Here is a 26,528-nt window from a genome sequence, read left to right on the forward strand (position 1 = left end):
GCTCCTGTGATGCTTGTAGGTTCTGCTGGATGGATGGGCAGAGGAGAAAAAAAAGTTTCACATCAATAAGGATGCAAATGTTGGGAGATATGCCTGCCTAAATCTACCAGTATGTTTTGGGGACATCCAAGGTGTCCATAAAGGACTTTTCAGTTCTTCAACATGCTGGGGTATTATTGACCGTTTTGATCTGAACTGTTGGCCCTATTACACTACAGTCTTGTGAGACCATTGCCCAAAGTCTGCAGTATTATTTCTGAGAATCAGGACTACAGCTTTAAAACTTTTGTCCCCAAGGAGCAAACGTGTTTTTACTAGCTTCTAATTTTAGATTACTAGAAAGTGTTTCTTGCCCCCTATTTTGTATTGTTTTCTGTGCTATTGATGGGCTGCACACGGCTGCAGTACATATGTTTTCTAAGCAATTAGGCATAGGAAAAGGGAATGATTTCTTCCTGCCTTGCATGGATGGAATTTTTGTTGACCATATTTACTTTCACATGTCATTGTATGTATATTTTCTTGGGCTTTTTCATTCCTTACGGTAGAACAGCTTTAGTCATGGAATGGCCATCAATGGATTTTTTTCTAAAGCTTATATTTATGGAAAGTGGGTATATATTGTGAAATAATTAATTCTCTCTCTCTCTCTCTCTCTCTCTCTCTCTCTCTCTCTATATATAGCACAACATTATGTAGTCTTGTTATTTTTTTCATAGCATGAGGCTAGAAAATGTACAGCCCATGGAAATGCATTATTTGGGTCCTGGGTTCAAATCCCACCACGGACAACATCTGGAGTTTGTATGTTCTCCCAGTGTTCCCGTGGGTTTTCTTCAGGTTCTCCGGTTTCCTCCCAAATTCCAAAGACATACTGATAGGGAATTTAGATTGTGAGCCCCATCGGGGACAGTGCCAATAATGTGTGTGAAGCGATGTGGAATTAATGGCGCCATATAAAATGAGTAAAATAAATAAATAAAATTTCGATTTGGACTACCATGAGTCCAACGATCAGAAAAGGTAAACTGCATCAACTGCACATACAAGACTCTTCCAGGACTTCGATATTTATGATCTTCCCTTAGGACAAATCGGGAGGGTCCGACTCTCGTTCTCATCTGTTTTTCCAACAACTACAAGAAAATATCCAGTACTGATAGTATGTGAATAGTGATGATCGTACGTGCTCAGATAAGGTCTTCTCCGAGCAAGCTCGGGTGCTAGCCGATTGACCTTGGCGTACTCTAATATGTTCGAGTCCCCGCGGCTGCATGTCTCGTGGCTGTTCGACAGCCTCAACGCATTCAGGGATTGCCTGAGCATAACACCTTATCCGAGCACGTTCGCTCATCACTATGTGTGAGTAATAAGCATGCCACCATTTCAGTTGCCGCCCGAGGCTGCAGCTATTTCTTTGTACTCTTGAGTGCACCTCACATATACCTTGTAGGTTTTGCAGCCAGGAAAGTTTTTCAACGCCCTTAAGGCTTGGCACGTCTTGCCAGGTTGGGTAATCTGCAATGTATAAAGAGGTGACAGTTACTAAGGGCTGTGTTGTATTCAACAAGTTGTATTGCTCATATATACACATAGTATTGTGGCTTTCTGCTATTTTTATTTTTCTATATCGTCTGTCTTTACCACAGGTCAAACATCGAAGCCAATCAGACAGAGGAAGAAGGGAAGTCCCCGAGAACAGAACAGCATGTTCTCAGCCCTAAAAAGGGGGCAGCTAGCAAACCAGAAACCCTCATACAATAACACTGATAGGATCAATGGGACACGCACTCACAAAAGAACAAAGCGCTTTTTGTCCTACCCCCGGTATGTCGAAGTCATGGTGGTTGCTGACAACAAGATGGTTGAATATCACGGTGCTAATCTCCAGCATTATGTTTTAACACTTATGTCCATAGTAAGTATCTTCTTGTTGACTGCATCGATCTCTAATTTTCAGTTGTCCTCTCGTAAAATTTGTCTTCAGATGCCTGGGAACGAAAAACAAAACCGTTTTGGGCTACAGAATAAGATGACCTAATGATATGACACTTTACAGTATCACAGGGCATATTGACTTTTCCAAAAGCCAATTGGTTATTCCAGAAGCCATTCATTTTTAGGTCAACTTCCCGTATATGAGATCAAAGTTGAATGAACCCAACATTTTTTTTGTCAACTTTGGCCAGTGATCTTATGTGTATGACAGTCTTCTTGTTATTAATCAAGAAAAAAGATATAACATTTTAGAGCCCAAATACCATGGCAGCCACAGAGTTCCCGTATCCCTCAATGATGACCCTATTATCTGCCACAAAAGTCTCATTAGCAGCCAAAGAGCCACCACTGCCAATGAATAAGGCCTCATTATTTATCCTAATGCTCTCACTGCTATCAAAAAGCCCTTTCTCCCAATGAAAAAGGTCTCATGATTAGAGATAATGCCCTCATAACAAACCATAACGGCCCAACTATCTGCCATATAAACCCCATTACCAACCATAAAGCCTCTATTGCCAACCAGAGAGGTCTCGTTACCAAGCACCTTGCCCCATTAGCATCCAAGAAACCCCCATTGCCAAGCAAAGAGGCCTTATCATCAACATGGTGCCCACATTGACAGCCAAAGATTTGGCTCCATTTTTACTCACCGGACCCTGGGGCGTCACTATTCATCGCAGAAGTGGTACTTTGAACACGTTGCGATTACACTCTATATACATTGAATATTTATGCTCAGCGTTGGACGTACCAGCATTTTGTGAGCCTGGTTTAGACGTGCAAGGAAAGATTTTGTCCTCGGTGTCCTTGAGTGTTATAACCCACCTATGGAGCTTGTCATCGCTGTGTATTTTCTAGTCTCCCGATGTCATTAGCCATTCTTAAATGGGTAGACAAATGAAGCGCTGTAGAAAGTTTATGCTCCCCAGATGGCTGGTTGGATACTGTAGTAAAAGTGCTTAATCCACCATGAAATGACAATGTCACAGATGTTTTTTATGCTATTTAACAGCATTACATACTCTGCATATAACTGAGACCTATCAACATTTTATTTCTCCATAAAGATTCACTTACAGACAATACATAATTCATACATAGAAAATGCACAAAAATCAAATATCTCAGCACTTTCTTATTTGTATCTGCTCCATATATTCATTTTGCATCCTAGGAAATCAGCCATGCCTCCGTCCTCCTGCTCCTCACTGTCCTGCATCTGCAGCAGGAGCCTCTCCCCACTGCCTTAGAAAATAAATATGGTTATGTCCTGAATCCCATTCTGCTATGTCCCATCTCCAGTCACTTGTTATCTTAAAATTTAACAGATCAGTAGGAGATTAACCCCTATGTTTTCTACAGAATTTTTACATGAATTTTTAACATGCATCATCATATCCTGCAGAGTGACAAATCAGGGCAAGATTATTCTGTTTTTTTATCATTTATTTTTAGGATTGGTCTTCCTTTATATTATATACAGTATACTGGATATGGTGCAAATCGATTCACAGCGCCATTATCCGCAATCTATGGCTATAGGATGGGACCCCTGTAAATCGTCTATCACCTGATGGCATCCCCAGCTCCTTTTTCGATTAGCCAGCATGGCGCGACATCATGGTTTGCAGGCTGGACAATCAATAGAAGAGCCGTGGGTGCTATCAGGAAGAAGGTGGTTCTCAGGGCTCCCGTCCGACAGCCATAGAATACTGACAAAGCCACTGGACCACTTCCAATATCTACAGTTTTATACATATACTTTTTATTACAAAAATAAGCAACTTTACAAATAATTTCTACAAAAAATTGTTAACATTGACCCATCAGTTTTCAAGAAAACCTGGATGATCGGGAATAATAATCGTAATATTTTTTGCATTTTTTTTTTAGATTTTTGCCTAAATCAATCTTGATTATTAGTATTTAGCACTTTGACTAACTTGAGTTTGAGGCACATGCACATTGGTAGTTGGATAAGTTTTCCTAATGCACATTTTACCGAAATCCTGTTACTGCTTTTCTTGCCGTAAGATGGACCAAGTCAAGTCATTTTCCATTTCCCGCAGGTAGCTTCCATTTATAAAGATCCAAGTATTGGGAATTTAATCCATATTGCCATTGTAAAATTAGCTGTGGTCCAAGAAGAGCAGGTATAGTATTTTTATTTTTATTTATTTTTTAAATAGAGGATTTGCCAAATTAATTTGTTGATCAGGATACGCGTTCTTTATTTTTGTCCAGGAGGGTCCATCGATTTCTTTTAATGCTCAGACAACCTTAAAAAATTTTTGCATATGGCAACAATCCCAGAACAACCCAGATGACAACCATCATTCCCACCATGATACAGCGGTGCTAATAACAAGGTAAAGTGACCCCCTTCTTTCCTTCTGGGCCCGGAAATGCCCATTTTATGCAAATTAGTGTAAACGACTACTTTTTGCAGTCTTCTTGACAGTTGCAGAAAAAACACGAGTGCCACAAAAATGATAAAATTATCATTTACATGACGTAAAAAATATTCACGGATTCAAATAAAAAGAGCAATGCAGCATTAATATTTCTGGAGGGACAATGGAAACCTCAGAGGAACTTGAAGGACCCTATTATAAGTCCAAGGGGTCTTTTGGGCACTTTGTGGATCATATGATGGGTCCATACTTTTCCAAATGCTGGTCTAGGACTCGGTGGTAAACTGTCCACCCACTGCCTGTTGTCCGCTAACTTCTTCTGACATCCACCTTATTGGTTTGGCAGAAGTCGGGAGGACATGTATGGGGCAGGTTTACACCGCATACACCCACCGATTATTGCTGTGTTTGGCGCTAGCGCTGATCTCCACAGTTGAACCCCTTAGGGAAAGTTCTAGCAAAGTAGATGGGATTTATAGAAATCTCCAGCCAGCCGTGCTTTTTTTTTTCATTGCTTATACTGACCTGTGGAGTGTTTTTTAAATCCACAACGCAGGTACGCTGAGTTTTATGTGTGGATTTCCCCCCATAGAATTGCCTTAAATGCAGAAAATCTGTATACGTTTTTAATGCTTTTCAGTTGCGGAATCATGCTAAAATCAAACGTAATCTGCACATGACTGTATCGATAAAGTTTTTTCAAAGACAAACACTGGGACAGGTATCAAAAGCACATATCATACCAAAAAGAGACAAAAATGCAAATAAAAACACATTTAAATAGGGAAAAAAGTATCCTAATTTAGCTAAAATGTGCAGAAATGCTGCAGAAGATATGCAACATCAAAATCTCACCAAATACTCATCGCGGGAAGGTCACCGTAGATGCTATGATCAACAAGGACCATGGCATCTAAGTGGTTAGATGTCTGGAGACCCATGGGTGGAACCTAATAGGGGCCTACAGATTTCTAACTATACCCCTGTCAATTTGGTTCTTGTATGATCATCGCCCATGTTTCCTAAAAACAGAATCCCCTGGACAGATTAAAAAAAAAATTCACTTACGCTATGATCATAACTGTTTTTCTCTCATCCGAAAAAATTGGGTAAATTACACTCTGAACAGAGTCTGACCGGAGTGTCAGACAATTTTCTCTGAGGTGGAGAAAACATTTTTCTCTGCCTTCTCCATATTGTCAGTCCATGAAAGTGGGACCGCATTTGGATATCATCCAAGAGCGGTTACGATTTTTTTTTTTTCTCCACTGACCCATAGAGTTGAATGGGCGAGTGCCATCCGATTCTCTGAGGTAAATCGTGCACTGACTTGGTCCATGGAAAAAGATCGCACATGGAATGACATGGGGACGAGTGCTATCCATTAAAACAACGACTAGCACTTGTCCGATATTTACAGTCGTGTGAACGAGCCCTTAGGGCAAATTAAAAATTGATATGGTACTTCCTTTTTTTACTTTTAAGAAAAGGCCCCCTTATACTCATTCACATAGCCGTATTATGGCACTATGTAGCAGAGGGCCGTAATATGGAGCCAATATCAAGCTATTGGCTTACAATGTGATTCTAAATGAGGCTCATAAGCTCACATTCCATGGCGTTGTCATATTATAAATGTGATGTTTGGAACCATTGCTTCTAGGGGAGAACAAGGCGCCTCAGAGAAGCATCTCAGAGAAGCACCATACTGCACCACACAGGATAATTACAGTCCTACATTAGACGCCGTTCGCCACCATATTGGCCTCATGCTTATGGCGTTATTGGGCTGAGGTGGGTCTACAAGGCCACGAGTAACTTCTGCTTTTACACCGACTACCGGGTTGTCATTTTCTTGACAGGGTTCACAAAGATGAGAATTATTAGTCTCTCAGCTCCTGCTCTGTTTTACACATTTTCACAGGTGTCTGTGTAAAATGTGATAAATGAGGTGACCGATTAGTTTAACACACCGTCACCGGCAGCAGATATTTCATTTAGTGAGATTTACGTCAATGCACTAATGCCGCAGACAAGGCCCTGGTGCCCTAAGCAGCGCAAAAACTGCTTTATAGATTAGGGTTTAATATATGGAAAAGTCTCGTCTGTGGAAATAAATTATGTGATGTTCTCCTACTTCTCGTTTTCTCATTACAGATGGAAATAACAGCAGCCATTGTACACAGACATACACACGTATATATATATATGTATATATATATGTATATATGTATATATATATATATATATATATATATATATTGTAGCGTGGCTAAAGGATGTCTAATCGATGGGAGATATGTGTCTTATAGATAGCTTGTTGCTGTGATGTAACCATGGCTACCTATATGTGTTTCAGGACCTGTGGTGATGTCACAACCACATGTCTGGTCATTTGATGGGTTCTGGGTGTGGTTAGACATATAAAAGAAAGCCTAATGCTTAACACAGGGAGGTATGTGTGGAGGTGAAACCCTCCTGAGTGTGTTACGGCTTCAGGACTGAGCCGGATGAACTGGACACTTGTTTTCCTTTACCTGAACCAAAGGCTATTTTGTTTTCTGTTGTTTGCCACATGGTTTATGAAATAATAAACGCAGTGAACTTTAAAGGAACACGTCTCCTGAGTGTCAGCCGTCGCAGCTGAGTGAGTGAAATCCCTACAATTGGTGGAGAATGCGGGCAGCGTTCCCAGCGGAGACGTGAGTTTATTTTGAATGTCCTGGGTCAAGGCTGTTGCAAGCCAGCAAGCATTGCCGGAGAAAATGGAGGACCTGCTGAAACAATTGGTCCAGATGCAGTCACAGCAGGAGAAAAGGCAGAGCCAGCAGGAGCAAAGGCAGCAAGAGACCAACAGGCTGTTGATGCAGCAGATACAACACAGCCAGCAGGAGCAACGGCAGCAGATGCAACAAAGCCAGCAGGAGCAACGGCAGCAGTTACAACAGAGCCAGCAGCAGATGCAGCAGAGCCAGCAGGAGCAACGGCAGCAGATGCAGCAGAGCCAGCAGGAGCATCAGCAGCAGATGCAGCTTCTGGCAACCGCCATCCAGGGCAAGGCGAGCGCTCCAACCCCAGGTTTGGCTGATGACACCCACGTCCGGAAAACGGTAAGACGCGCATTGCAGAAAATGACTCCCGGGGATGATGTTGAGGCCTTCCTGACGGTGTTTGAGAGGGTCGCTGAGAGGGAAAAACTTCCGCCAGAGCAGTGGGCAGAGGTACTTGCGCCATACCTGACGGGAGAACCCCAGAAGGCGTACTATGATTTGACCTTGCAGGATGCCAAAGAGTATCACAAATTGAAAGCCGAGATTCTCGCACGTTTGGGGGTGACACTGACTGTCAGGGCACAGCGAGTTCACTCCTGGGGCTATCACCGGGACAAACCACCTCGTTCCCAAATGTTTGATCTGTTGCACCTGGTCCAGAAATGGCTGCAGCCAGAGTCCTCTGCGCCTGCACAGATGGTAGAACGGGTGATGATGGATCGGTTTGTCCATTCCCTCCCGAGGCCTATACAGTCTTGGGTTGCCCAGGGTGATCCTCAGAATGCCGACGAGCTGATCGGACTGGTTGAGAGGTACCAAGGGTTGGAAGGCTCCTTCGGGAGGCAGCCCATGCCGTACGGGGGATCCCAGAAGGCAGCTGAGTCCCAAAAAGGGGTGGTGCGTCCAAGGTCACAAAGGGCGGGGGAGGTGGTGCCCAAGGTCCCCACGGGTGATATTATTTGTTGGAGGTGCCACAAGCCAGGACATATAGCTGTCCGTTGTTCCCAAACCACTGAGCAGATGGACTGCAGCATGGGACGCCGTTGTTCATACTATGCGTATCCAGCTTGCAGTGTGAACTCTCCGCCCAACGAGGGACCTCAAGCATGTCCCGTGAAGGTGAACGGTCAAGCAGTAACGGCACTGTTAGACTCGGGGAGCCTAGTGACCCTGGTGAGGGCCACTTTTCCTCTCCACCTGCTCCCGGGAAAGAAGGTCGGAGTGCGGTGCATACATGGTGATGCAAAGGACTACCCTGTGGCCAGTGTGAACATTGAAACGACATGTGGCACGGAGTCCCACATAGTCGGCGTCGTTCAGGACTTGTTGCACCCTATAATTATTGGCCGGGATTTCTGTTTGTTTTGGGATTTGTGGGGGAAAGGTTCTGAGCTCCCTAGCAAGAGTAGGGAACCAGTGAACCCGGGAAGGGTGGTGCCACACCCAGAGTCAGACAGATTTCCTTTTTGTGTCCTGGCTGGAGATGAGGAGGAAGTGTCCCCTGCATCTGACATTCTGGAGTTAGAGGTATCCGGTGAAAATTTTGGGACTGCCCAACATAGGGACCCCACTCTGAGGGAAGCCTTTAATAATGTCACAGTTATTGACGGGGTGGTACAGGAGCTGGGGGCAGACACAAGATTTCCCCATTTTCTAATGAGCAGGGAGTTGTTGTACCGGGTCACGAAAATAAGGGAGGAGTTGGTAGAGCAGTTGGTAGTGCCGGGTCCATATAGACGGAAGGTGTTGGACATGGCCCATTCACACATCTTGGGTGGACACCTAAGGGTGGAAAAAACTCAGGAACGGGTTGTGCAGAGGTTCTATTGGCCTGGGTGCCACCGGGAAATAGTGAACTATTGCAGGTCCTGCCCTACATGTCAGCTAACTGCTCCCACTCCTCATTTCCGGAACCCCCTTGTGCCACTGCCCATTATTGAGGTGCCATTCGAGAGAATTGCCATGGACTTGGTCGGTCCCTTAGTTAAATCAGCCCGGGGCCATCAGTATATATTAGTCATCCTGGACTACGCCACACGCTATCCTGAGGCAATTCCCTTGAGAAATTCTTCTTCAAAGAGTATAGCTCGCGAGTTGGTCCATGTCTTTTCCCGGACAGGTCTGCCGAAGGAGATCCTGACTGACCAGGGGACACCTTTCATGAGCAAGGTGATGAGGGAACTATGCAAAGCCCTGAAAATCTCCCAGTTGAGGACCTCGGTGTACCATCCCCAGTCAGATGGCCTTGTTGAGAGATTTAACAAGACACTGAAGAGCATGCTGAGAAAAGCTATAGAGAAAGACGGTAGAGACTGGGATTGTCTCTTACCCTATTTGATGTTTTCCATTCGTGAAGTTCCACAGGCCTCCACAGGTTTCTCACCGTTTGAGCTTCTGTATGGCCGACATCCACGAGGACTCCTGGATATAGCCAAGGAAACCTGGGAAGCCGAAGTCACGCCCCACAGAAGCGTCATTGAGCATGTGGCCCTGATGCAGCAGAGGATTGCAAAGGTGATGCCTATCGTGAAAGAACACCTTCTCCAAGCACAAGAAGCTCAGGCCAGGGTCTACAACCGGTCTGCAAGAGTGAGGCAATTCAATCCGGGAGACCGAGTTCTTTTGTTAGTTCCGACAGTGGAAAGCAAGTTCTTGGCCAAATGGCAAGGGCCATATGAGGTTGTCGAGAAACTTGGTGAAGTAAACTATAAAATTCACCAACCAGGAAGACGGAAACCATTCCAAGTATACCATGTCAACCTTATCAAGCCGTGGCAAGATAGAGAGCCGACAGTAACTCCATCGTTGTTAAGCAACCCAGAAGATGAGGTTGGAGCGGTTACTATAGCGGAGACGCTATCGGAGTCCCAGAAACAGCAATGCCGGGAGTTACTCCAGAAAAACAGGGACCTGTTTTCCGAGTTGCCTGGGTACACGAAGGTCATAGAGCATGAGGTCCTGACAGAGCCCCATGTGCGCGTGAACGTGAAGCCCTATAGAATTCCTGAGGCCCGTCGAGAAATAGTCTCCAAGGAAGTGGAGCGTATGTTGAAGCTTGGAGTCATTGAGGAATCCAAGAGCGGTTGGTCGAGCCCAATTGTCCTGGTCCCAAAACCTGATGGGGAGTGGAGATTTTGCAACGACTATAGGAAGTTGAATGAGGTCTCCAAGTTCGACGCATATCCCATGCCCCGAGTTGATGAGCTCATCGAAAGGCTTGGGCCCGCCAGGTACATAACCACCTTGGATTTGACGAAGGGGTATTGGCAGATCCCCATGGCACAGGAAGCCAAGGAGAAGACGGCGTTTTCTACACCAGAGGGATGCTTCCAGTATGTCCGGATGCCATTTGGCCTACAGGGAGCTCCGGCCACCTTCCAAAGGGCTATGGATAGAGTCCTTGCACCCCACAAGGCATACGCTGCTGCGTACCTAGATGATATCGTCATCTTTAGCCCGGACTGGGAGAGTCATCTGGAGAAAGTCCAAGCGGTGTTTGATGCTATAAGAGAGGCCGGATTTACAATAAACCCGAAGAAGTGTGCATTAGGTAAAGAAGAAGCTAAGTACCTTGGATACATAGTGGGTCATGGAGAAATAAAACCCCAAGTCAGTAAAGTGGAGGCAATTCAAACATGGCCAAAACCAGTTTCCAAGAAGCAAGTTAAAGCCTTCCTGGGAATCGTGGGATATTACAGGAGGTTCATCCCAAACTTCGCCACGATGGCTGCGCCTCTGACTGACCTGCTAAAAGGGACAAAACCAGTAATGGTTAAGTGGTCCGAAGAAACAGATTCAGCCTTCCAAGAAATGAAAGAGGCTTTATGTAAGCAACCCGTTCTGATGGCCCCAAACTTCAAGAAAGAGTTTATTCTTCAGACAGATGCCTCAGATGTTGGGGTGGGAGCAGTCCTTTCCCAAGAACTACATGGAGAGGAGCATCCTGTTCTCTATCTGAGTAGGAAGCTGTCCTCGTCTGAAAAGAACTACTCAGTCGTTGAAAAGGAGTGCTTGGCCATAAAATGGGCAGTCGACACATTACAGTACTATTTGCTGGGACGTAAATTTAGACTGATATCCGACCATGCCCCACTTAGGTGGATGAGGGAAACGAAGGGTAGAAATGCTAGGGTCACCCGTTGGTTCTTAGCCCTGCAGGACTTCTGTTTCCATGTGGAACATAGGGCCGGAAAGTTGCACGGTAATGCTGATGCCCTGTCAAGAATCCCTTGTCTAGTGGGAGAAAGTGCCATGCCCCACGGCTTTAGGCAGAGGGGGGAGGTATGTAGCGTGGCTAAAGGGTGTCTAATCGATGGGAGATATGTGTCTTATAGATAGCTTGTTGCTGTGATGTAACCATGGCTACCTATATGTGTTTCAGGACCTGTGGTGATGTCACAACCACATGTCTGGTCATGTGATGGGTTCTGGGTGTGGTTAGACATATAAAAGAAAGCCTAATGCTTAACACAGGGAGGTATGTGTGGAGGTGAAACCCTCCTGAGTGTGTTACGGCTTCAGGACTGAGCCGGATGAACTGGACACTTGTTTTCCTTTACCTGAACCAAAGGCTATTTTGTTTTCTGTTGTTTGCCACATGGTTTATGAAGCAATAAACGCAGTGAACTTTAAAGGAACACGTCTCCTGAGTGTCAGCCGTCGCAGCTGAGTGAGTGAAATCCCTACAATATATACATGTGTGTGTGTGTATATATATATATATATACATATGTGTGTGTGTAATATAGTTTAATTTTTATATATATTTTATATATTTATATAACATAGTTTTTATATATTTATATAATAGAATTTGTATATATATATATATATATTTATATAATATAGTTTTTATATATAGTTTATATATATATATATATTTATGTAATATAAATTATATATATATATATATATATATTTATAAGATACAGTTTATATATGTATATATTTTATATATTTATATAGTATAATGTTTATATATTTTATTTATATATACAGTTCTGCAGAGGAAAATTGGAGCAGCTGCCTGTAGCAACCTAATTGGTTCCTATGGGTAAAGACTCCTCTTTCTTCCTTCCCCCCCAGTTTTAAAAATCTCCCTTAAAAGTGTCTAATATTTGTCTCTGTTGAATCGATTTTTCATTTACTTTCAGACAGGATATATGTAGAGCCCAGGAGAAATGTGATACATTAGGTAAGATATAATATTTCATTCATTTTATGAAACACAATGGGGGCAGATTTATTTAAAAAAAAAGAAAAAAAAGAGCCTTACTAAAGTAAAGCTGTTGCCCATAGCAACCTATCACAGAGCAGCTTTCGTTTTACACGAGCTGTTTACAAAATGAAAGCTGCCTTCTGATTGGTTGCTATAGACCGAGTAGATCTAAAAATGGTGTTAGGGGAAGGGGATCTAAATTAGGATATCGATCTAGTTCCCTAATCATACTACAGGTAGTTCAGGGGTGTAACTATGGGAGGTGCAGAGGCTGCATTCAGACATAGGCCGAAAAGCCTGAGGTGACTAAAAAAAGAAGCTTTTTGTACCAGACCTGTGAACTCATGCAGTTTTTAGCCTTCCTCACCTGGTCACCCCATGAGATGATATAGCGATCACCCCTTTTCCATGGGAAGGGTGCAGGACCCACATTAGGCTACTTTCACACTAGCGTCGGGCTCGGCCCGTTGCAGTGCGTCGGGCCGAGGTTACCGACGCTAGCGTTGTTTGCGCCGCACAACGGGTGCGGCGGATGCAGATTTTCATCGCATCCACTGCCCCATTGTGAGGTGTGGGGAGGCAGGGGAGGAGTTCCATCCGCGCATGCGCGGTCGGAAAAAGCGGTCCGTCGGCTGCAAAAAACGTTACATTTAACGTTTTTTGCTCCCGGCGGTCCGCCACAACACGGCGCAAACGTCGCAATGCGTCGGTAATGTAACTCTATGGGGCAAAAACGCATCCTGCAAACAACTTTGCAGGATGCGTTTTTTCCCCTAAACGACGCATTGCGACGTATTTAAAAAAACCGCCAGTGTGAAAGTAGCCTTAAAAAATATTTAAAAAAAAATAATAGTAATAGGGGTTGTTACTTCAATTTTTGACATCTGATGGAGACAAGTACTAAGAATTGCACATGATGACTGGGGCCATTTTGTTTTCTGGATGGACCGAAGTAAAACTCACACCAAGATAGCACTCCATCATTGCACCTGGTGCAGATAGCACCCATTTGGATGTGCAAAGTGAGACGGTCATACATCATATGTGATGGTAATGGCGAAACGTGCAAGCATTTGTCACTTAGCTTGAGTCAATGGCAGATCATTGCGGTAGCAGCTCATCTCCTGCAAGATGAAAAGACTGGGCATATTGAAATCCAATATGTCCCATCATTCCTTTAATCCAACAAATCTCCTATCTGGAAAAGTCCATATTTTTTTAATTATCCATTGGTTATGTGGGATTTTATGACTATGCAAATTAGCAGTAACTATGTTATGTGATACAACTTAATAATGATCCTATAAAGAGATAATTTGTCCGATCTATCTGTTATTGGCAGGTCTGGCTGAGCTCGGCACGGTGTGCGATCCATACAGGAGTTGCTCCATTAGTGAAGACAACGGCCTCAGCACGGCATTTACGATAGCACATGAGCTAGGACACGTGTACGTTTCATGTAAATACATTTGCCTTTGAAATAAACCATTCTGTATTAACCTTACAATGGGCTCACACGCTACGATTTTTCACAGTCAGCAGTAGCTGTGTATAAATTCTAAATATATGCTGCCATAAATTAAATTAATCAGATGTCAAGACCAAATTGTTTTGATAGCTGCGTATAAACAGGAATTGTTTTCAGCCTCCAGCAAGGAATGAATGACCCGGTGTTAGACCGTAATCAATGTTGTAAAGGAAGAGTTCGTATAATTTCGAAAAATCGTTGCGTGCAAACACTCATAGCATCCATCTATCCATCTGTTTATCTCATAATCTGTCCGTCTGTTTATCGATTTCATTATCTATGTATAATCAATCAATTCAATCTATCTCTTATTGGATGTTTGCAGTGTGTAAAGGCTGACATCATTTTTCTACCATAGTCAAGGTTCAATTATTGGCCCTGCCCACATCTCTCACACACCCACATCAAATCATGCACCCGGTAGATTTGACAATCTTTCCTTCCAGGAAAGTTTACAATTATGATCTATGTATGTCAAATCTATTTCTTTCTTTCCTTCCTACATCCCTCCCCTTCCTTTCCCTTCCTTCCTTCCTTCCCTTCCTTTCCCTTCCCATCCCTTCCTTTCCTTCCCCTTCTTTCCCTTCCTTTTTTCCTTCCTTCCTCCTTCTCTCCCTACTTCCTTACCTACCTCCATCCCTCTCTTCCTCCCTTCTTTCCTTTCCTCCTTTGCTCATAGCTCCTTCCCTTTTCTCCTCTTTCCTCCTGCCTTCCTTTTCTTCTACCTTCCTTCTTGCTTCCTCCTTCCTCTTTCTTCCTTCCTTCCTCCCTCCCCCACTTCCATCCTATCTTCATTCCTTCTTCTTTCTTCTTTCATTCCTCACGTTCTCCCTCCCCTCCTCCCATACTCCATCCATCCCTCCATCCTTTAAATTCCTTCCTCCCTTCCTCTTCCTTCCTCCCTTACTCACTCTTCCTGATTTACTACCTTCCTTTATCCTTCTTCCTCTGCCATCCTTCCTTGTTTGCTCCTTCCTTTCTTTTCTCCCTCTCTTCCACTTCTATCCATCCTTCCACTCCCCCTCCTTCCCTAATGTGCATAATGGTGCTGTTCTTGAGAAAAAAATTGGAAAATTAAGGTTACAAAACTCTGATAGCTGTTTACCTTCCTACCATAAACGGCTACTGTTCCACCTTATCACTGTCTGTTAAAGTGCCCCCATAATAGTGGCAGACATAGTGTTCTCATTGCTGCTCTGCCCTGCACTAATAATAGTAACTTTCACTTCTTTTTCCGAAAAAGACCACATGGCATAAGCAGCCTTTGAATGATGGCATCTGCATTAGTAAAAGAGATGTGACAATTATGTTATTGTAATTGGGGCACTGGTTGAGCTGAGATGCCTACTCAATGTCTTGCATACTGGTGACTGACTCATCTCCATGTTTCCTTAGATTCAATATGCCGCACGATGACAGTAATAAGTGTAAAGAAGAGGGAGGCAAGCAACAACACGTCATGGCTCCAACTCTCAACTTTTACACCAACCCTTGGATGTGGTCCAAATGTAGCAGGAAGTACATCACACAGTTCCTAGAGTAAGTGGCACGTTATCTCCAAACCAAATATGTTTGTAGAGAGAAGCTGCATACACATTTGGGAAGTTTTCTAAGAATATGTCCCAGTCATTTCGAATTTTGTCTTCATTAAAGCATTTTTTTTACCAATGACCAAAATAATAAAAAGTGTACTCCTTTTTATAATTTTGTAAAGACTTCTCAAAAGTTAGACAGGTCAAGTTTTCAGGTCTAGGTACTCTCCAACCAAAGTACGATGACAGCTGGGTCTCACCAATGCTTGACATTTATGCCGACAGAGCAAATTGTAGATGTAGTGTCAATAGTCAGCTGCAGCCGATCCCTTCGGTCCTAGATAGCCCTTATAAAAGTACCAACCTTAGCTTGAGTCTATATACCCTAAAAGATACAGTGCCCCAGATGTCACCTTGCTTACCTTTGTATGCTAAAGCCTTCTTATCAATCCATGCAGAAATAATGGCTCCAAGATTAAGTAATTGGTGATTGATTGCCTTTATCTGGGATGGTAATGTCATGGGACAGTAGGGCTATCATGTTGAACTACTGTTTATCAAAAAGTGTGGGTCACCTCACTAGTGACGTCTCCCTCACAGTCTAGATACCTGGAGCGCCTTTGTCCAAACCCTACTGCAACCACTCAAAAGGGCAGAAGCACTCACCTGCATGCTCTGCCCCTTCGGCTGTAGTTGGTTCTTCTTAGAGAATGGAGGTGGACTTTCTACGTGCCCCTTTTCGATGTCAGAAAAAAGCTGTTCATAGACAAAAAGGTATAGTTGAGCACTCCTGTCCATTAATTTCACCTATTCTTGAGGTCAAGTGCAGTTCAAAACAAGGAAAGAGGGGAAAAAGAAAAGGAAGGCTTCAGGAATATCGAGTGGGGGATGACATTTGATCTTGATTAGTAAGGTAAAGTTTACCAAGTCTGCCCAGCAGGTATCTATAAGTTTGATATTCACCCTTGAGGTCTGGGCATCATCTTATTTATGGAGGGAAAATGGCTGATTAAAAGGTTGAGTGAGGGAGTGGGTAGGAGAACAGAGGAGTACCAGAAACCCTACGGGTCAAGGCTTTGACTGATTGGTTCTGGTGACGATCTACATTCCATTTTTCCTTTTCCAGAGCTAGGGCAGCAAACTGGATCTTTTCGCCAAGCAAAGAAGAGCCTATCTGCAACTCTGTAAGAAAGGGACAAGGAGATCCAAAAGGTTGCTGGGTTCCGGTGTGAGGGTTTCCATTTTGCAGAAAGACTTGGAGATCATCTTCTAGGGATTGAGTGATGATGACAAAAAAATCACTTATCCAACAACTCCCTTTGTATTGTACCCTCTTCTTGTGTCTATTCCCCAAAACTGACAATATTTTTTACTGTATTTTCCTGCCCACTTCGTATGATAATGAAACCTTTTCGGAATAGAAATAACCATCATTTTACGAATAAAAAGCTGAAAGCTTTGAAGCATCTTTCTTTCCGAGGTTCCACCGGGAAAGCATTGTTAAAACTTGTGTCACCTTGAGGAGCTTAAAAGAAATGTGTCCCCTTCGCGAGGCTTAAAGGCACTTCAAATATCCTGTCAAAGGCATGGAAATAACTGAAACCTTTGTTTGTGCATATTGCAAAGTATTTTGTCGTATCAAAGTTACTGGCATTTTTGCCGTATTTTCCCTTCATGCATGGATAACCCTCAAATTCCTGTCAGCTAGGTATACACAGTACATCAAAACTGATTTAAGAACCTGCGCTATATCTTGTGCCAGATTGTTCTGATGTCAAAACCTGCTATTTTCTCGCTGGTACATTGTTTTAATAGTGCCCATTTATTCGTCTCTGCTAACACTTGGAGGGACTACAGTTGAGTGGCACCGATGTCTCGCAATCTAACGTGGACTCCCACAAAGTCTCTTAGCATGGTGCATGAAGACGGGCTAATAAATTATTACAGACCCTGAATGCTGTAATAAAAAAAGGAGTAATCTTCGTCTGCCGGCAACCCTTGCTGAGCATTCCTCGGCCATAGGAACGGGGTAACCAAAGCAACCGGTGGTCTCATGCTGGCTTTGGATTTTCTAATTGGACATTTTGACCTGGTATGACAGTGTGAGGGGGATACCTGGATAAGGAGAGGAAACCACAAGGCTGCCTCTGCAAAAAATCTGGAAAATTCAATGCTTTGCCCAAATCGCGTTTGTTAATCACAATGACACAGTGTGTGCTTTGCTTATAATATGATTGAGATTTAATGCTACCAAGCTGCTCCATTTGGATGCAAGTAAGAACAAGAAAGAAAGAAAATGTCTTTCTAAATAAATTCCTAAATATCTTTAATGTGCCAATCAATAACATGGTATTTTAAAATGGCCTCCATCGTTTACAGGTGCTATGAGCATGTGCAGTAGGAAACTACGCTGCTGTGACCTGGAAATGGCTTTATGGTATATAGTATAGGTCATCTATATACTGGACAGACATCTGTCTGAGATGGTTTAGTGAATCCTACATTGAGCAAGGAGTTGGACACGATGACCCTGGAGGTCCATTCCAACTCTAACATCTTATGATTCTATCTGCAGGATATAGCATATACTCAGCATTTAGAAACAACAGGTGGACATTAAGCAGTGTGAGCAGCCTTTTCTGACCTCACCGCCCCCAGTTTCTCCAGTATTAGATCAGGCATACACGGTGGACAGCAGTGTGAGCAGCCTCTTCTTGCCTCAGCACCCCGGATCTCTCTAGTATTAGATTAGACAGGGTGGACCGCTGTGTGAGCAGCCTCTTCTTACGTCAGCACCCCTGGTATCTCCAGTATTAGATTAGACAGGGTGGACCGCTGTGTGAGCAGCCTCTTCTTACATTAACACCCCTGGTATCTCCAGTTTTAGATTAGACAGGGTGGACAGCAGTGTGAGCAGCCTCGTCTTACATTAACACCCCTGGTATCTCCAGTATTAGATTAGACAGGGTGGACCGCTGTGTGAGCAGCCTCTTCTTACCTCAGCATCCCTGGTATCTCCAGTATTAGATTAGACAGGGTGGACAGTGATGTGAGCAGCCTCTTCTTACCTCCTCACCACTGTTCTTTCCAGTATTAGATCAGATAAATAGGGTGGACAACAGTGTGAGCAGCCTCTTCTTACCTCAAAAGTTCTGGTATTTTCAGTATGATATTGGTATATAAATCTACCAAAAATAGAAATTAGCCTTTTTTGTGTGTTAATTTGTATGCTTCTTGCCAAGGGTCATAGGGTGTTGGTGTTGTTTCTACACAATCCGTGGGTGATGAGCTCCTGCGCAGGATTTCAGTGGTGCTGAATTTGGCCAAGAGTCATTGAAGGCAAAACAAAAATGAACTCCTTTTCTTCTCCTTGGCGAAACTTAGCAGCAAAATTGAGGGACCAACTTTACCTTTGTTGTGGGATTCCGCCTCTTCTGAATAAAGGTGTTTTCTAGTGAATAAAAAATGGTTGGCCCGGAAGTAAAGCTTAAGCCCCTCTTTGGAGAGAACAGTTTTAGTCTGACATCTACTAGATCGGTAGTAGCAGAACTGTAAATTGTAGAGCAATCGTTACGGAGAATTCCTGCCGCCCCGAAGTCCCTAGCGTTTCTCTCATCCTTGGATCTCCCTTCGGCCCTACCTGTGTAATTGTCAGTTTATGATGGCTCCTCTAGACCTGCCATACAGACATCTTCAGTAGTCTGCAAACTGCCAGAATATTGTATAGTTTGACAATAACGAATCCATCAAGTCAAGAAATACTTTGTGTGCAGTATGAAATTGCATCAGATGTAATGGATGGACGTTTATCCACTGCTGATTCTGTGTTATTCCCTTCCAGTACAGGATATGGTGAATGTTTGCTTGATGAACCTATATCAAGATCATATTCCATGCCTCAGCAGCTGCCGGGTGTCATATACAATGTCAATAAGCAATGTGAGTTGATATTTGGGCCTGGATCACAAGTGTGCCCTTACATGGTTAGTACTTTTATATTTTGAGTGTATACATTTTGGATAGCTGAGTTGTTATGGTATATCTTATGGGGTTCTCCATATCTGCAGCCACCATTAAGTCCCTGGGTCTCATATTTAACAGGACATCCAACTCTATTATGTACCATTGATAGTACCGGTCTCTTCAGGATGTGGTTCATCCTAGGATTCACTGCTTCCCTAGATCCCCTATACTTGCCTCCCTAGACCCCCTATACTTACCTCCCTAGGTCCCCTATACTTACCTCCCTAGACCCCCTATACTTACCTCCTTAGACCCCCTATACTTTCCTCCCTAGACCCCCTATACTTACCTCCCTAGATCCCGTATACTTACCTCCCTAGACCCCCTATACTTACCTCCTTAGACCCCCTATACTTATCTCCCTAGACCCCCTATACTTACCTCCCTAGATCCCATATACTTACCTCCTTAGACCCCCTATACTTACCTCTCTGGATCTCCTATACTTGCCTCCCTAGCTCTCCTATACTTACCTCCCTAGCTCCCCTATACTTACCTCCCTAGCTCCCCTATACTTACCTCCCTAGACCCCCTATACTTACCTCCCTAGCTCCCCTATACTTACCTCCCTAGATCCCCTATACTTACATCCCTAGATCCCCTATACTTACCTCCCTAGACCCCTATACTTACCTCCTTAGACCCCCTATACTTATCTCCCTAGATCCCCTATACTTACCTCCCTAGATCCCGTATACTTACCTCCCTAGGTCCCCTATACTTCTCTCCCTTGATCCCCTATACTTATCTCCCTAGACCCCCTATACTTCTCTCCCTTGATCTCCTATACTTACCTCCCTAGCTCCCCTATACTTACCTCCCTAGACCCCCTATACTTACCTCTCTAGATCCCCCTATATTTACCTCCCTACTTGTAGACATGTGCACAAACTGCACAGTGTCTCACAGAAATCCTACTGTCTTGTCCTATGTAACCCTTGGCCCTCACACTTGGGGTGTGGCACTGAATGGTGACTTCTTACTGCTTTTAGACTATCTCCGTAAGGTTCGTGCAGAGAGAATCGGAGAGATGTGCAAATGAAACTGATGAAACTCTGATCAGTGTGAGCATAGTGTAATCTGATTTTCTCGGATGTGGAGAAGATGGAGAACAACATTTCTCCATCTTCTTCATTGTGTCGGAAATCAGACTGCACTCAGATGTCATGCGAGTGCAGTCCGATGTTTTCCACAGACTCATTGACTTGTGATACCAACATTGGTTCAAACTAGGACATACTGCGATTTTTTTTCTTTTCTTATCCCACTAAAAAATCGGACATGTGCACAGCCCCATAGACCAACTGGAAGCGATCCAATGTTTTGTCGGACCGATAATACGCTCGTTTACACCTGTCTAATACTCCATCCTTTGGAGCACGGCATGAACATTTTTTATCCTATGAAACCAGACAGGAAAATATAGTAAAGACCCATTGAGGTCTATGGTGCACACAGCCCGAATCCTGTATAAAACCGTAGTCCGAGGCCTGATTTACACGTCGGCCATGTTTCTTTCCCCCAGAGTTTGCTTACAGGCATCTCTTTCAGTAGCTATCAATATTCTTATTATATAAATGATATATTTTGCATACTTTGGTACATGGGATTATTTCCTTCTCCATTGCAGTAATGTGCCGGTTACGTAGCCGCCGCTATTCGTGTGTATTTCCCAGGTTTCCAGCATTTCCCTTCGTGAATGTAAACTTTGTTCCATATTTAAATAGGTTGTTTGAGGGCAGAACGAGGGTCATTAAAGCCGTACAAAGTGGGTCCCTTTCTCTGAATAATGAAGCCGAGCTGTGAGAAAGCGTTTTATTAAAGTGCAGTGTAGGCAATTTTGGCTGAATAGATAGATTTCCATGTTATACATTAAACCGCCTGGGAATTGACTGTGCGTTCTCGCTTGTCCCCATGTAGCAGATGCAATGTCGGAGACTGTGGTGCATTAACATGGAGGGGCCTCACAAGGGCTGCCGCACTCAGCACACCCCATGGGCGGATGGGACGGAATGTCAGCCCGGAAAGGTGAACACTTTTACATTATTATTGGAATAAGTGGTCTTTGTACGTGGTCTTCTATATGCCGGGCCCATGAAAGAGCCATCATGGAGATGCTGATGTCATACAGGAAGCAGTAAAAATCCCGCACAAAGAGTCTGTGAATTCCCATGTCGATTTTCCCACAGTTCCACTTCGCTGCTCCCCAATCGCAGACCCAGGGAACCATCTCGGAGACTCATTGTGGTGAAGCGTCCCTGCTGTTCTGCTGTGAAATAGATAAGAGTAGAAATGGAGACTGTGATGGAGGGCTCACGTCAGCAATCCTCACCGTGGGCTGAAGTGGGCAAGAATAATGTCATTGCCTTCCTTTCTAGGTCTGCTCAAAATTCGGCACTGAGAAGGGAGAAAGATATAATGTAGATGTTAAATAAAAAAAATCTATAAATCACGATGAGGTGGTTGATTGATTGCAAGGTCAGGTGACTGATAAACAGGATGTCATCACTTCCTGTGCAATCACATCCTGTTCTTCAGTCATCTGACGCCTGCAGCCAATCAGTGGTCTCAGAGGTCAAGTGACTGATAAACAAGATGTCATCACTTCCTGTGCAATCACATCCTGTTCTTCAGTCATCTGACCACTGCAGCCAATCAGTGGTCTCAGAGGTCAAGTGACTGATAAACAGGATGTCATCACTTCCTGTGCAATCACATCCTGTTCTTCAGTCATCTGACCCCTGCAGCCAATCAGTGGTCTCAGAGGTCAAGTGACTGATAAACAGGATGTCATCACTTCCTGTGCAATCACATCCTGTTCATTAGTCATTTCACCACTGCAGCCAATCAGTGGTCTCAGAGGTCAAGTGACTGGTAAACAGGATGTCATCACTTCCTTTGTAATGACATCTTGTTCATCAGTCATCTCACCACTGCAGCCAATCAGTGGTCTCAGAGGTCAAGTGACTGATAAACAAGACGTCATCACTTCCTGTGCAATCACATTCTGTTCATCAGTCATTTTGCCACTGCAGCCAATCAGTGGTCTCAGAGGTCAAGTGACTGGTAAACAGGATGTCATCACTTCCTTTGTAATGACATCTTGTTCATCAGTCATCTCACCACTGCAGCCAATCAGTGGTCTCAGGGCTCGAGTGACCCTAAACTGTCATCACTTCCTTTGTAATGACATCTTGTTCATCAGTCATCTGACCCCTGCAGCCAATCAGTGGTCTCAAGTGACTGATAACAGGATGTAATGACATCCTTTACATCAGTCATCTTACCTCTGGCTCTCATGGTAAAATCCTTTTTAAGCTAAGTGGTGGCCATAGGCAGCTAGAATTTTACTATTTAATTCTACTTTTTTTGCTGGGGATTTAGAGCTCTGTATCAGGCCAAGAAAAACCACGACTACCACAAAGATACTCGTGAAATTATTCAGCACAGATTAGAAGGTGGACATCAAGAAAATAGTGAGATAATATAGGAAAATAATATAAAATAAGCGGCAAAGTTATCTCTGGATTTACCCTGGATCAGTCTAGAAAGCTCCATCTGGTCCAGGCTTCTCCGCACAGAGGCAGCCACAATCGGGCGATCATGAGCAGAGAGCCCGTCCAACGTCTAATTATTGGTATGAAATCTAAAAAAGCACTTGTTGATAAGGAAGGAATTTTCTTTCTCCAGGTGGAATAGAAATTCCATCTATGTCCCTCGTGAAACAGGATTAAGTTACGGCCATTGTTAGAAGTTGACCCCTCAGGTGCTAGAGGCTGGGGTTATGAAAAATTCAAGTCGGAAAAACAGAATAAGGTCAAATGAGATGAAGTTTCATAAGCAGAAAAATTCTTGACTCTCTCATCTTTATTAAATCCTGAGAAAATCTATTTTTCTTAACTTTCACTTTATTTGCTCGGGTATAATGTTTCCTCATCAGTTTCATAACATGGTCGCAATTGCTGGAAATTAGGGTAGTGGGGAATTAGCTGTATTTCTTGGGTTGTGATAACTGTGGGGTCTTTTTGCTTCGGACACCATCTCAGGTCCAGGTGATCATGCAAGGAAAAGTCTGCCCCCTGCAGTCTACCTTTGGAAATGGCATAGAGAGTGGCCCATACATTGACTGTTGTCATAGGTAAAGAAAATGCAGCACTTGCGATGCACCCCAAAATTTTCCTCTTCTTCTTTAGCCCCTGCTCATTTATTTTATATCCCAGGAAGGAACCACAGAATTTGCCGGCAAATTCATGGGATCGCGCCTATCTTGGGAGCTGGGACCCACCTGGTAATGGAGAAGTGGGTGCACATGTGTGTCTCTCTCCACTCCCTTCTATGGATGTTCCTCTGCAAATTTTCAGAAGTCCGAAATGTGGGATCTGCATCTATCAGACATCTCCCATGTTTATGTCATAATTCCCGAGACCCATAGTAGTTAATCTGATGTTTTCGACCAGAAGACACAAAAGAGAATAGTAAAACCAAAAACACTCAGTTTGAAAAAATGTTGCAGTAATCCGCAAGTGCTAGTAAAAGATGTAAAAAACAGGGTATTTGGTTGATACGTTTTTTGCAAAAAATGTATACTAAGCTGCTCTACCAATCTTCACGGTATACCCTTATCAGAGCAGTCCTAACTAATGTATGCAATCCCTATCTGATGTATTTAAAAACCTGATCATCTGTATATAACCTGTGTGAACAGGGTTCAGAGAGGAAAAATCCATGTGTGCATACAGGGTAGAACAGCTTTTGTGCAGATAGCCCAAGAGGAGTGGTGGAACTCCCCAGTCTTGTAGACACAAGAGAACAATTATGGAAACAGGAACACATGGGCTACTTGCACAGTGAACAAGTCTGTATGATCATGTTCACACACCACCAAGAAACCTGAAGACACAAAAGAGAATAGTAAAACCAAAAACACTCAGTTTGAAAAAATGTTGCAGTAATCCGCAAGTGCTAGTAAAAGATGTAAAAAACAGGGTATTTGGTTGATACGTTTTTTGCAAAAAATGTATACTAAGCTGCTCTACCAATCTTCACGGTATACCCTTATCAGAGCAGTCCTAACTAATGTATGCAATCCCTATCTGATGTATTTAAAAACCTGATCATCTGTATATAACCTGTGTGAACAGGGTTCAGAGAGGAAAAATCCATGTGTGCATACAGGGTAGAACAAAAAATGTATACTAAGCTGCTCTACCAATCTTCACGGTATACCCTTATCAGAGCAGTCCTAACTAATGTATGCAATCCCTATCTGATGTATTTAAAAACCTGATCATCTGTATATAACCTGTGTGAACAGGGTTCAGAGAGGAAAAATCCATGTGTGCATACAGGGTAGAACATGATCATACAGACTTGTTCACTGTGCAAGTAGCCCATGTGTTCCTGTTTCCATAATTGTTCTCTTGTGTCTACAAGACTGGGGAGTTCCACCACTCCTCTTGGGCTATCTGCACAAAAGCTGTTCTACCCTGTATGCACACATGGATTTTTCCTCTCTGAACCCTGTTCACACAGGTAATATACAGATGATCAGGTTTTTAAATACATCAGATAGGGATTGCATACATTAGTTAGGACTGCTCTGATAAGGGTATACCGTGAAGTTTGGTAGAGCAGCTTAGTATACATTTTTTGCAAAAAACGTATCAACCAAATACCCTGTTTTTTTACATCTTTTACTAGCACTTGCGGATTACTGCAACATTTTTTCAAACTGAGTGTTTTTGGTTTTACTATTCTCTTTTGTGTCTTCAGGTTTCTTGGTGGTGTGTGAACATGATCATACAGACTTGTTCACTGTGCAAGTAGCCCATGTGTTCCTGTACCTGTTCCTGTTCCTGTTTTCGACCAGAGCACGATCATTGGGGGCTGAGGTGGACATGTACAGAAGTGGACCCCTGTGTATGAACAGTCAATGGGTCCTTTGCAGTCCAACAGCTCATCGTAAGGCAGAATTTCACCAGTTTTGGAGATCGAAGTGGCCCCCTCACCTCTTGGGCACCATGATATGTCCGTCCCTGATAGAGGAGTATATTACCTATAATCCTCTCATGCATATTCAATGCCTTGCCTTTTGTCCTTACCTTAGCTATTGCTCTGGCTCAAGCTTCCATATACCGATACGACTGATGGAGCCTCCAGCTTCTTCTTCCTAGTGATCACAGAAAAGACCCTAGTGATAGAACGCATAACGGGGCCTAGGATGCCCCGGTGCTTACATAGTCATCTCATGCTGTAAGGAGATCAGTCTCTAATTACAATTTGGGTCTGTTAGTGGGGACGTTCAGAAATGTAATGATGGGGTCAGGCCTTCCTTCTGCAATGTTCTTCTAGTTTTTCGTCGTCTGCAGGTGTCTTCTCTATACCAAATTATACTATGAGATTATTTCGGCTCCAGACTAAATGCATTTTCCCCGAAGCCTCCTGTGACCTTGGTTGAGCTTTCTATCAGCTGATTCAGAAATCGCCTGAAAGTGAGGAATTACGAAAGAAGACATTAGAAATCCTAGAAGCAGAAAGCATTGGTTGATGGTCTTCAATGAGCAAAGTGAGGACCAAACCAAAGAGGACCTGACACCAGGTCAGAAGTTTCTGTTTTTTGCACTTATTTTATTCCGACTGCTCACCAGAGTATTCAGATTTTTGCTTTCTGTAGGTCTTTTTAGTTATTTCTAATTTTTATTAATCTTTACCAAGAAGGTGGGTGATCGTAGGATAATTATGCAGAATAGCCTAAAGCTATGTCCCCCTAGGAATCCCGGCAACCACTCCCCTTTGGTAAAGACCATAAAAATTAGCACAAAATGAAAAGCCCACATGTCTGGAAACATTTGGCATATTTATTAAAAAAAATGGATTAATCAGGAGAGCAGAGAGAATAAACTAAGAGCGCGAGGTGGTAGGTCCTCTTTAAATGGAAATTCATTGGAAACCTCCCTGTAGGACCGAGGGAGGAAATGACTTGGTTTAGGAATTAATGGCTTTCTAAGCTTACTAACAAGAGTACATATAGACAGGCAATCT

General features: G+C 43.4%; 1 protein-coding gene across 1 annotated transcript in view; it reads left to right on the forward strand.

Annotated features, from left to right (window-relative positions):
- ADAMTS9 (ADAM metallopeptidase with thrombospondin type 1 motif 9) overlaps positions 1–26,528 on the forward strand; it is a 228,456-nt gene that overhangs the window by 59,029 nt on the left and 142,899 nt on the right. The window contains exons 4-11 of the mRNA XM_069736573.1: positions 1,650–1,918; positions 4,071–4,154; positions 4,246–4,370; positions 12,340–12,380; positions 13,747–13,852; positions 15,328–15,471; positions 19,306–19,447; positions 21,408–21,515. Coding sequence (XP_069592674.1) covers positions 1,650–1,918; positions 4,071–4,154; positions 4,246–4,370; positions 12,340–12,380; positions 13,747–13,852; positions 15,328–15,471; positions 19,306–19,447; positions 21,408–21,515 — 1,019 coding nt within the window. The remainder of the gene's footprint in view (positions 1–1,649; positions 1,919–4,070; positions 4,155–4,245; positions 4,371–12,339; positions 12,381–13,746; positions 13,853–15,327; positions 15,472–19,305; positions 19,448–21,407; positions 21,516–26,528) is intronic.

Source organism: Ranitomeya imitator, chromosome 8, assembly GCF_032444005.1.
Source record: "Ranitomeya imitator isolate aRanImi1 chromosome 8, aRanImi1.pri, whole genome shotgun sequence".
NCBI lineage: Eukaryota > Metazoa > Chordata > Amphibia > Anura > Dendrobatidae > Ranitomeya > Ranitomeya imitator.